The sequence below is a fragment of the Spodoptera frugiperda genome, chromosome 19 (genome assembly GCF_023101765.2).
Source record: "Spodoptera frugiperda isolate SF20-4 chromosome 19, AGI-APGP_CSIRO_Sfru_2.0, whole genome shotgun sequence".
In the NCBI taxonomy this organism is placed as follows: Eukaryota; Metazoa; Arthropoda; class Insecta; order Lepidoptera; family Noctuidae; genus Spodoptera; species Spodoptera frugiperda.
The window spans coordinates 2,307,792-2,320,280 of NC_064230.1; the positions used below are offsets into that span (position 1 = coordinate 2,307,792).

The window sequence follows — 12,489 nt, forward strand, 5'->3', positions numbered from 1 at the left end:
ATCCCACTTTCACTCGGATTTTTAGCATCGGCATTCCGTATGACGTCATCGGTACGCATCGCATGTAGGCATTGCCGATGATGCGGTCCGTACGATGCGGATCAGTGGACGCAGTTGTATGAGTTTCTATACAAGACAAACTAAAATCCGTTGCGTGCGATGCGTACGATGCGGGCCTGTGGACGCTTACCTTAATGTGTAAATATGGAATTCTAGCTTGTATGCTCATAAGGTGAAATAAAACAATTGAATTGTGGCTTTATTGTATAATGATAACAGCGCCTCTGCATTGTTATCTACAGCCGCAGATTAAATATCAATTAAAGATAAAACTACATTATTATCACATCTATTATCCGTAGGCATTGACCTCTTATTTATATTAATAATCCCTTAGCAACGATTTCATGTAAAGAGATTGTCCAGTCAACTGATGGTAGCGGTGACTGTCCAGGCGACACACGTACTTAGGTATCGTCATGAGCTAATGTTCACATGTAAACAGCAGCTCATGTAAAGAGATTGTCCAGTCAACTGATGGTAGCGGTGACTGTCCAGGCGATACGTACTTAGGTATCGTCATGAGCTAATGTTCACATGTAAACAGCAGCTCATGTAAAGAGATTGTCCAGTCAACTGATGGTAGCGGTGACTGTCCAGGAGACACACGTACTTAGGTATCGTCATGAGCTAATGTTCACATGTAAACAGCAGCTCATGTAAAGAGATTGTCCAGTCAACTGATGGTAGCGGTGACTGTCCAGGCGACACACGTACTTAGGTATCGTCATGAGCTAATGTTCACATGTAAACAGCAGCTCATTTAAAGAGATTGTCCAGTCAACTGATGGTAGCGGTGACTGTCCAGGCGACACACGTACTTAGGTATCGTCATGAGCTAATGTTCACATGTAAACAGCAGCTCATGTAAAGAGATTGTCCAGTCAACTGATGGTAGCGGTGACTGTCCAGGCGACACACGTACTTAGGTATCGTCATGAGCTAATGTTCACATGTAAACAGCAGCTCATGTAAAGAGATTGTCCAGTCAACTGATGGTAGCGGTGACTGTCTTACTATTACGTACTTAGGTATGGTCATGGACAAATGTTTACGTCATATTTATTCATTAAACAGTAATAAATTAAATACGTATTTATGGAATTTATAATAGAATCTTTATTAAGAGTTTTTTACATATAAGTAGGTACAGTAAGTAAACAATTTTATTACATAAGTAGTTACCTAAATATTAACATTAAAATTCTATGTACCGTACGTATTTATCATTGATTTAACCTGCTCAATGGTATTAATAATGAAACGACATTGATTTTTTTTATACCACGACGCGGGCGGTGGCAAGATAGCACATGGCCTACTTGATGGTAAGTACGTGGTTACCGTGGCCCATGAACGTTTGCATGTACTTATTCACTCTTTGTGTGATCCACAATTTCCACAAGTTGTTACCTAGGTATTCCGGGTCTGGGTGTCATGTGTATGTGAAGTTGTATGTTTCGAGCCGGAGCCCCGGTAAACGCACCCACGACACAGGAGAAAATCCTAATGTTGTCCCAACGATTTTATATAAATGAAACGATAAAAAAAGTCTCCAATTCAATGCTGTCGACTGTAAGGTCAGTGTCAGATGGTTTTATTTATTAATTATTATGTTAGTCTGTATTGAAAATAAAATCAATAATAGTCTCTGTATTAAAAAAAAAGAAAAAAAACATTTTATGTCTGACAGCCTAATAGTATTTAAAATATTTTCTTAAGTTAATGAATTTTTATAATAACTATCGTGAGACATACTAAATTAACTGAAAAAACTCTTCATCATGAGCAGCCTACTGATAACTGATTAGCCTTAATTTTAGTCAACTTAATGAATACCTAATATCTATAAGTAGACATCAGTAATCCGGAGCTGCGGACTACCTAGCGGGTTACCGTGGTTCCGGTTCGAAAAGCAGGAGAAGGAACGGGGTGGTTTTTAGTCAGTAAGAGTCTGACACTCGCTTCGCCTATGGCGAGAGAAGATATTGGATGATTTTCATTATATAGATATTTTTAGATATTTGCCCAATCAAAAAAAGACGTCAGGAATATTTGTTATGACAATGTTAAGCATAGTAAACCTTTATAATAATGTATTATCTCTATATATGATCTAATTAATTACAAACTGATAAGTATGTCAGCCAATCTCGATCTTATTTGATAACAGTGTATTCAAAAACAGACTGTTTCTATCCAAAACTGTAATATACTTAATAATACGCAACGTCACGCCTTTTATCCCCGAAGGTGTAGGCAGAGGTGCACATTACGGCACGTAATGCCGCTATACAATGTACATCCAATTTTCACCATTTGTGTTATAAGTCCCATGTAATAGGGGGTGATTGCCATATACTGGACACAATTCCAGACTCCATGCTACTACTGAGAAATTTTCGAAAAACCGAAAAAATCCCAGTAATATTTTGCCTGATCCAGGAATCGAACCTCGTCTGCCCTTGTCCGGCAGTCACGCTTGCGACCACTCGACCAACGGCATAGGCAGTATGAGTATATAATAATATCTATTTAAAATACATAAAAAAAACTTCGCATCTTATTTAACAAAACATAGTTTATTCGTTAAACAACCTATATACATACATTAAAGTGATATAAAGAAAAAGTATTTTTTATGGAATAAGCCGGTAAACACCAGAGGCGTTATAAGTGCGTCGCCGGCTTTTTGGGGGTTAGGAATTTAAGAGTTGTTGGGGAATCGGGGATTGGGAAGATTGGAAATTCTTACCTACTTAAAAAAGCTCAAAAACTACTCTACTACAGATTTTGATACGATTTCGCATGCACTACAAAACTAAATTACATATTTCAACTCAAAACAAAAACAACCGTCATATATTACAATTACAATAAACAAAAAAAAAGTAAAAAACCTAAGCAAAAAGAAAAAGAAATTGAAAATCAATCACATTAAGACCTTATGTACATGACATAAAGTCAAAATCGGCACAGCAGTTGGCTCATTAGGCGCCGTACCGGCCGCACCAGCAATATCCAAATGAGTATACTTGATATTCTTATCTTCTAAGTCCACCAACTTTGATTAAAAACCCACCAGCAAGCTGATGGTGACGGCATTTTGCCTCCATATCGACTTGAACCAAATCATCTCCCTTACATTTTCCATTGTTCACTGATAAATCTTCAGGTCTTATGAAAGAGACTTCAAAACCTTCCCCAAGTCTTGAGCCGCTAAATTGCAAAGCTGAAGCATGGTTCGTACCTCTTGCACTATGGTTGTCTAAAGCTGCTGTATAATTCCCATAACATAACCTCGCATGACCAGTTAAAGTTGCAATCGTATACAAATGGGGATTAAGTTCATTTTCCGCTAAAACACCCATTTTGTATAGCGCATCTGCCATTGCGAATCTGCCTTCTGCATCCGTATTCGTCACTCGGACTGTTTTACCACTTTTGGAAATCAATAATTCATCAGGTACGTAAGAGTCTTCACCGATGGAGTTCCTGCATAGGCAGAGAACACCTTTTACTTTTAGATGTGGTGGTTTTAGCAAGGAACAGGCTTTCAGGAACCCTGCTACGGCTGCAGCACCGCCTTTATCTCTACACATACCCGCCATTTTACCTGAGATCTTCAGATCAGCACCACCTGTATCGTAAGTTACACCTTTTCCAACTAGTAATAAGGTTTGAGTTACTCTAGCAATGTCTGACGGCTTATACTCCAGTTCAACAACTCTTGGCTTATGTCTCTCTATTTGGGAAGATGCTCTTGCAACTGCTGCTAATAAGGGATATTCTTCTGCAATCATTTCTTGATCATCAATGATTTTGATTGTGATATTGCTATCAGTTTCGAAACTAGATTTGACATATTTAACAATGTTAGCCGGAGTCATCCTTTCAGGATCAGAACCAGCTATATCTCTTGTCAAAATCCTTGATTTTTCCAAAGCGAGGGCATTGCGGACGGTTTTCTCAAAGCTCTCACTCAATTTCTCTTCAGAATGGAAGCCGATTCTTAGGAAGTTGTTCGTTGCATCTCTTTCTCTTGTTTGTAAAGGAGTGTAGAGAGCTTCTAGGGCTCCGAGTATACAGACTAGTTGGCCATCAGGGAAATTTACGACATTTTGCACAACGAGCAGCGGTTTTTTCGCACCAGCTTCGAGAGCCCTTATCATACCTTTAAACGCTGCATCTCTTACAACTTTCGCGTCATGGTATGGGGAGATCTTTCCTGTTGGAGATAGCACCAGTCTACCTCCAGAAACGTAGTCACAATGCCAAACAGTTGCCGCTTTATGTATGTGCTTATCTACCTTGGCGATTTTGTCAATAAAACTGCCAATATGTCTTGGTAGTGGGATTTTTAGGTCTTCTGGGTATAATATTAGAATGACTGCATCGTAATCTATGCACTGGATATTAGTTTCAATGAAAACGTTTGAATATAATTTGAATTCCGGGCCAGACATCTTCGTGCGGCGGTTGTCACTGTACTGTGTATGATATTTGTGTTTTTATCGCTGGTATTATGTTTTTAATCTTGTTTGCTTACTTATTTATTTTAAGGTGCTGGTTATTGCGCGTGGGTTTGGTTGGATGTTATTTTAAATTGTATTAAAATGTATATTTTTTATATTCTCGTTGTGTTTTTTTTTTTTTGGTTATGCCGGTAAGTGAGTAGACGCATGGATGGTAAGTAATCGTCGCCGCTCATGGATACCCGAAATACCATAGGCGTTACATTTGGCGTTACACATACACGCAAGTGTGTTGCGTTGCCGACCTTTTGGGGGTTGGATTTTGTATTATTGTTTTATTGGAGGTTGTTGGGGAATCGGGGATTGGGAAGTTTTCTGTGAGGCTCTCCCACACTTACATAACTGCTGAAAAATCGCTGTAGCATCTACATCTAATGATCATCTTACGTCATACCTCGACTGCACGATTGTAGCGGGCTCGATTCCCGCACGGAACAACTCTTTGTGTGATCCACAAATTGTTGTTCCGGGTCTGGATGTCATGTGTATGTGAAATTGTATGTTTGTAAACGCACCCACGACACAGGAGAAAATCCAAGTGTGGGGCAACGTTTAGGACAAAAAAATGTATTCCCCTCATAAAAACGACGTACAGACAGACTTTAAGACCTGTCCTCTATATATTAATATAAATTATTTGTCAAAAGATAATGTTATCATGTTTTGTCGTAGATATAAACATTAAATACACTTTGAAACATAGGTATTGTGTTATCATAGAGTATTTGTTTTAATTTCTTTTATTATAGAACATTGATAACGTAATGTTTATGTAAACGATTGCATTGAACTTTGTTACATACATACAAGTAACTAAGAATTATTTACAACTTAAAAATACCTAAAAAAAAGGAATAAAAACTAACTTAAAACTAAAATAAAGATTTGGTATTTTTTTTTAAACGTTGCCCCACAATACGATTTTCTCCTGTGTCGTGGGTGCGTTTACAAACATACAAGTTCACATACACATGACACCCAGACCCGAAACAACAATTTGTGGATCACACAAAGTTAAAAGTTGTTCCGTACGGGAATCGACCCGCTATCCGTTGCACGTCAACCATGCAGTTTGCATTGAGCAAGCGTGGTGATTAATGCTTAAACCTTCTCCGTAGCTGAGGACTACCTAGCGGGTTTAGCCGGGGCTCCAGCTCGAAAAGCTGGAGTAGGAACGAGGTGGTTTTTAGTCAGTAAGAGTCTGACACTCCCTCTCGCTTCACCCAAGGTGGGAGAAGTCATTGGATGATTTTCCCCCTCAAAAAATACCTTCTCCGTGTGAGAAGAGGCCTTTGGTCAGCAGTGGCCACTTATAGGCTGTTGGTGATTAATGATGATAGATTAAAAGGTTTATTTAAACTTACGTGGTTCGACGTTTTCAAGTAGGACTTCTATGTAGACGTCTCTACTCATCCGGTTATGTTCGAAGGGGAGTCCCAGGGCTCTCATGATGATCATGTCTATTTCTGGCGACTTGAGGCAGTCGTAGCCTACTATGACACGCTGGGGGGAAATATAGCTAATATTATTTATTGATATATGCTTAATTGTACACATATAAGTAGCCTAGGTTATATAAACTTTTAGTATATTATCGCACGATGGTGATTTCTTCCAGACAACCTTCGGATGGAACATTTATAAAGAAAAACAGATATGGGGTGCACAAAAAGAAATAAAAAGACGGTTATTAATATAATACACTAGCAATATACTAAATATATACAATACATACATCAAATTATATTATATATATTTTTATTATATAAAGCTAAACAGTTCACTTGTTTGAAGGCGCTAATCTCCCAAACCAAACTACTGGTCGATTTGAAAATATATCGATGGGACTGCCTCGTTGGTCGAGTGGTCGCAAGTACGACTGCTGGACTAGCGAAAATTTCTCAGTAGTAGCACGGAGTCTGGAATTCTGGTTGTATAGCGCATTACGTGCCGTAATGTGCGCCTCTGCCTACCCTAGTTTCCTAGTTGTCTAGGAATGTTACTGGCATGTGGCGCGGCTGCAATGACGTATTTGTAGAGTGTTTAAATTAGCTCAAAGAGAATAATGCACTTATTGCCTTACCTACTGGGCTTATTTTGTTCATTTTTCGTATATCATCAGCCAAGATGATAACAAATATGTGGTTTAAATTAAGTCTTAAGAGGTTTCTCCATACGGTATACCTACTTACATGTGGTAGGAAGTTGGAGTGTTCTCCAGGAAGTATGGTACACCGTCTGACACCATTCGGGTTAGCGAAGGTTAGAATGTATTGGTTTTCCTTAGGCATCGACATTACCGGGTAGAATTTAACACAAGTTTGGAAAGCAAACGTCGACAGTGAATTCATTATCGCCATTTTTTGTTCGTAATCTAAAAGGAGAATTGGTTAAATGATTTTCTATTAACTACGTGTAAATAACTGACTTTAAAACTTCTATCCTCATCATGCCATGCTTCGGCACGAATGGGCCGGCTCGACCGGAGTGATACCACGGCCGAGCAGAAAACCGACGTGAAACAACCGAAGCGTTGTATGAGTGAGGTTACCGGAGGCCCAATTCCCCCTTCCCAATCTTCCCAATCCCCGATTCCCCAACAACCCTTAAATTCCTAACCCCAAAAGACCGGCAACGCATTTGTAACGCTTCTGGTGTTTCAAGTGTCCATAGGCAGCGGCGATTGCTTACCATCAGGTGATACGTCTGCTCGATGACCGGCGTGTTCCATAAAAAAATGCAGGGTTTTTACGGAACGCTCCCAAACACCGCAAACAGTTTTTCTGCTTCGCACAGCGGTATTTCCGAACCGATACGACTTTCAAACCTTCAAGAAAAGAGTGTATTCTTTTTTAAAAGACCGGCAACGCACTTGTAACGCCTCTGGTGTTTCAAGTATCCATGGACGGCGGCGATTGCTTATCATCAGGTGATCCGTCTGCTCGTTTACCGGCTTATACGTACCATTACCCTGGGCTTTTTGGGTCAGCACTGACTTGTATCGTTTCGGAATCAATTACTGACTAATTGTGTAAGTATGCGTCGACTCTTGTGGCGCTCAAAAGCTGTGTATGAATAACGTATTTAACCACTTACCAAAATGTTGAGGCATTATAAAAAATGGAACAGTCGCATTTGGCCAGAACATAAACGTTTTTGTTGTGATTACTGCAAAAATAACATCAGTTTATTAATAATAAGTAGGTATTTACCGCTCATGTAAAGAGATTGTCCAGTCAACTGATGGTAGCGGTGACTGTCCAGGCGACACACGTACTTAGGTATCGTCATGAGCTAATGTTCACATGTAAACAGCAGCTCATGTAAAGAGATTGTCCAGTCAACTGATGGTAGCGGTGACTGTCCAGGCGACACACGTACTTAGGTATCGTCATGAGCTAATGTTCACATGTAAACAGCAGCTCATGTAAAGAGATTGTCCAGACAACTGATGGTAGCGGTGACTGTCCAGGCGACACACGTACTTAGGTATCGTCATGAGCTAATGTTCACATGTAAACAGCAGCTCATGTAAAGAGATTGTCCAGTCAACTGATGGTAGCGGTGACTGTCCAGGCGACACACGTACTTAGGTATCGTCATGAGCTAATGTTCACATGTAAACAGCAGCTCATGTAAAGAGATTGTCCAGTCAACTGACTTATCAAATGAATGAACTTACGTTTGGCATCCGGCATAGATTGTACGTAGAAGCATTGTGTTAAGAAATATGCTGAAAAAGGGAGGAAATATGAAAATTTCAACATGTCACTTCGTCCTTTTGGCAAGGAAAGAGTTTTTCAACCAATTTTATTATTATTGCTTTCGTTTTATCGTGTGTAGTTTATTGTATAACAGTATAAAATGTAAAACTATTGATTTTATGTAGGAAATACACTAAGATTTTCATTCGGTTTCGCTTTTATTTTCATACTTTTACATGTGTAACACATCTCTGGTTGAAAGCACCCTTTTTTGGAGGGAAAAATCATGACCAATGTCTTCTCCCGACTAGGGTGAGGCGAGAGGGAGTGTCAGACTCTTACTGACTAAAAACCACCCCGTTCCTACCCCTGATTTTCGAGCCGGAGACCGGTAACATGTTACGTTGACCCTTAGGCTCCTTATCCGAAGCTATGAACAAACTAACGGGTTACCAGGGGTACGACTCAAAGCAGGAGTACAAACGGGGTGGTGTTTAGTTAGTAAGAGTTTGACAGTCAACACTCTTTCTCGCCTCACCCAAACGGGAAGAACACATTTGTGATAATTTATGGAACAGAGAGTAAAGTTCCCTAGCTTGGAAAAAGGAGGATCATCCGACCAAGCAAAGTGATCGTGCCTGGCCGGAGCTACCAGGGTCGATAAGCGACAGTCTCATGTATAAAAAACAAAATATACAAAACGGAACAAATTCGTTTTAGCCAAATTAAAAGAACAGTTAAACGTATAGATAGACAAAGTATAATTTTCATAGTAGTATTTGAAAATACCTACAATTTAATAAAGTTCTTACTTCCGAGTAAGTTTGATATCAATTTTATTGGCGGCACGATTGGCGCGTGGCGGTGGCTCGGCAACCGGCGGCTGCTTGATTACCTATGCAATTTATCGATAGTAGGGAAGCCACCCATAGCACGCATCTTTCCATATAAAAAACATAGCTTAGCTGATTCCGTTTAGCTGCGGACAACGTAAAAGGTTACCGGGGCTCCGGCTCAAAGCCGGAGAAGGAACGGGGTGGTTTTTAGTCAGTAAGAGTCTGACATTCCCTCCCGCCTCACCCAAGGCGGGAGAAGTCATTGGATGATTTTCCCACCTCAAAAAAAAAGCTGAGTCCGTTCCCACCAAAGCTAAAAAGTACCAATGAATATGATTGGTGGAAGCCAAACGCATCCATAGCAACGTAGCATAGCACATCTCTGGTGGAAAAGCAGCCTTATAGATTAGTTGAAACCAATGCCTTTTCCTAACTGGTCTAGATAAAACTAATGGACAGATTTGAATAATTCTTTGATTTTATAGAAAACAATGACTAAACTATTTGCATGTTTACCTAAACATAGATATTGTTTTAAGATATTTTATTTATTTCTGTGCAACGTCACGCCTTTTATCCCCGAAGGGGTAGGCAGAGGTACACATTAGAGCTAACGCAGCTATTTTTCAAGGGGGGAAAATTATCCAATAACTTCTTCAGCCTTGGGCGAGGTAAGAGGGAGTGTCACTCTTACTGACTAACTACCTCGTTCCTACTCCTGGGGGCCTACTCCGGTTCTCGAATCCGAAGTTCCGTTTAATTTTCGCCCGTAGGTTTTATTGATTTACTAATAGAATTACTTTTTTCGGCGTTTTATTTTTAATTTCATATCAAAACCTATTTATCTTTATTTCATTCATTCATTTTTGTTCACGAAAGTTCGCAATAAATAAAATTGTGGTATGCAAACTGAGAAGTTTTTTCGTTCGTTCGTTGTATTAGGGTAGGCTCCTGTTTTTCGAGCCGGAGCCTAGCGCGGGCTAGGTACTAGGTAATAAGTAGGTACTTATAAATAAATATAAACACACCAGTAGTTTGACGATACTGTCTCATTTTAAATGTGTGGGTGAACTGAGGGACCACACTGGGAATTCGCGAAATGAAAGTTCTGGGATTTAGTAGTACACCTAAAACAATTGTAGAACGAATCTGGGAATTTGTAAACAAATATATTAAAAACTACGACCCATAAAGTGTGGTCCCTCAGTTCTCAAAGACGATCAGCCAGATCTCGGGAAGTATCTCATAAAAGAAGGTTTTGTGAATACAGACATTTAGTAAATAATTTGTAAAGATATCTATTAAATAACAGACCACAAAGCATTAAAGATAAAAAAAGTATAGCAACTGAACTGTGGTCCCTCAGTCCACATAACAAAGATAAATATTTTAGTGAATATTACTGAATAAAACCGTTATTATTCTACATAAAGTTTTAGTAAAAGTCTTAAAACATATTGTAAAAAGAAATGGATCTTAAATATCGAAGCATTTCGAAGATAGCGATGATTAAAAGTGGTCCCTCAATCCTCTTCTCCACTGACATATAGACACTGCTAGCTGCTAGACGAGAGGAATATCAGAAATTCTAGTGTACTTAACATTTAGTAAAAGTTTTCTACTAAATAATAGGTATATAAAATTCTGTATTTCTTACCTCTAAGCTGAGAAAATATTAATTTTTTAATCCTATGAAAATAGGTAGACCAGTGTGACCATAAAATCAAACAAAGTGTAGACAGTTACTATTATTCTTTATTTAATATATCATTATTTAGATGAAATGAAAACAAGGTTGTACGGTTGATACGATGATGTCATAAATAATTTAAGTTACATATCAATCAATTATAATCTGCCTCAATTACGTCAAATACAGTACGGTCAACGTAACTTGGCGAATCTGAACGTACGGTACGAAATGATTACTGTATTTGACGTAATTGAAGCAGATTATAATTGATTGATATGTAACTTAAATTATTTACGACATCATCGTACCATTTCAACCCGAAGGTGCCGGAAAAGCAGCAGCAAAAAAGTGTGATCGTATGTTAAAACAAGAAATTTTCCGCGAACGAGGTCGCGGGCAGAAGCTAACACTTAAATAAAAGTATTATAATAAATGATGAGTTAATTTTGTATTTTTTTTCTACTTTTTATTAAATACGTACAACCTTGTTTTCGTTTCATCTAAATAATGATATATTAAATCTATACATATAATAAAATCGTAGAAAAGTGCTGTCTGTACATCTATACATATAATAAAATCGTAGAAAAGTGCTGTCTGTACATTGAAAATAAAAATAAAAAAAATAGCAGGGGTTATTGTTATGTCGATGTCGAACCCAAAAATGTAATTAACTTTTTTTTTGTCTGTTTGTCTGTTCGTCTGTGCGCGCTAATCTCAGAAACGGCTGATCCGAGTTGGATGCGGTTTTCACGAATATATTGTGGGATGCTTAAATTTACATTTAGTGTTTGTTTCATGTCAATCGGTTCATAAATAAAAAAGTTATGTCAAATTAAAGAATCACGTCGAACATTCTATGCTTATACCATTAATCTCCGCAACTATTTGACGGATTTGGTTGAAATTTGGTACAGATATAGTTTAGAACCTTAGAAAGGACATAGATATATTTTTATTTCAAAAATCAAAAAATAAAAATAAGAAATAAATTATTTATAAATAATTCTATGTCGATCGTTACACGACTTCGGTTCATGTTATTGTTTTAATTCATCGAAAAAAAGTAAATAAATAGTAAAAAGGTATGAAAAAAATAATATCAATATAATTAAACTTTTGGTTGGGTATCGGCCGAGCGCTTCGGTACTATCGTAGAAAAAGTGTATTATCAGTCGTATGATTATTTGTCTGTAGAGGTCCTGCTGTTTCGTATATTCTAAATTGGTTTCGTTGTATTTGTCAATTAATAAGTTTATTTGTTGGGTTTTCCTGGTTTTTTGGTTAAACTATTTAACGTAGGTTTAGTTTGATATCGATTATTAGTAGTTACTGTAGTTAGTTTTTTTAATAAAATTGTAAGTCTAATTTATAAATTAATTAGATTAGATTTAAGTCGTTTCTTTTAAATTATTTAGTTTAAGCTTGGTTATTATAGCATAGAGGATAGGTTGTAATATAGTTTCTTTTTTAATTGTTATAAATTCGTAATTCGTAGCTTTCTTTAGTTTTAAGTTAGTTTAAGTCCGTTTTTAAACAATTTTTTCAATGCCCTAAGTGAGTATACATCTATTAAATTCAAACGCAGAGCTCCTTATGTTGGATTTTTGAAGAGTTCCCTGGAATATCTTCCACATCTCATTTTTGAAGAGATCCCGCGA

The 12,489-nt window shown here is 37.8% G+C and overlaps 2 protein-coding genes, 1 long non-coding RNA gene and 1 pseudogene across 22 annotated transcripts in view; 1 reads left to right on the forward strand and 3 right to left on the reverse strand.

Moving 5' to 3' along the window:
• Window positions 1–8,462, reverse strand: part of LOC118280885 (uncharacterized) — a 28,078-nt gene extending 19,616 nt beyond the window's left edge. Inside the window, exons 1-4 of the mRNA XM_050700920.1 lie at window positions 8,278–8,462; window positions 7,692–7,763; window positions 6,788–6,969; window positions 5,960–6,098 (exon numbers count right to left, since the gene is read on the reverse strand). Coding sequence (XP_050556877.1) covers window positions 5,960–6,098; window positions 6,788–6,969; window positions 7,692–7,763; window positions 8,278–8,362 — 478 coding nt within the window. The 5' untranslated portion in view covers window positions 8,363–8,462. The remainder of the gene's footprint in view (window positions 1–5,959; window positions 6,099–6,787; window positions 6,970–7,691; window positions 7,764–8,277) is intronic.
• LOC118281136 (ATP-dependent RNA helicase abstrakt) overlaps window positions 1–12,489 on the reverse strand; it is a 209,380-nt gene that overhangs the window by 45,404 nt on the left and 151,487 nt on the right. The gene's annotated exons all lie outside the window — the stretch shown is intronic.
• Window positions 344–12,489, forward strand: part of LOC126911877 (uncharacterized) — a 129,195-nt gene continuing 117,049 nt past the window's right edge. Inside the window, exons 1-4 of one of the 19 annotated variants that reach the window (XR_007706376.1) lie at window positions 344–471; window positions 678–781; window positions 886–989; window positions 7,877–8,188. This is a non-coding gene — a long non-coding RNA (uncharacterized LOC126911877). Of the gene's footprint in view, window positions 990–7,876; window positions 8,189–12,489 lie in introns of all 19 variants that reach the window. The other 18 variants (XR_007706370.1, XR_007706378.1, XR_007706371.1 and 15 more) reach the window with 18 other exon arrangements.
• On the reverse strand, window positions 2,809–4,565 carry LOC118281116 (putative aminopeptidase W07G4.4; annotated as a pseudogene).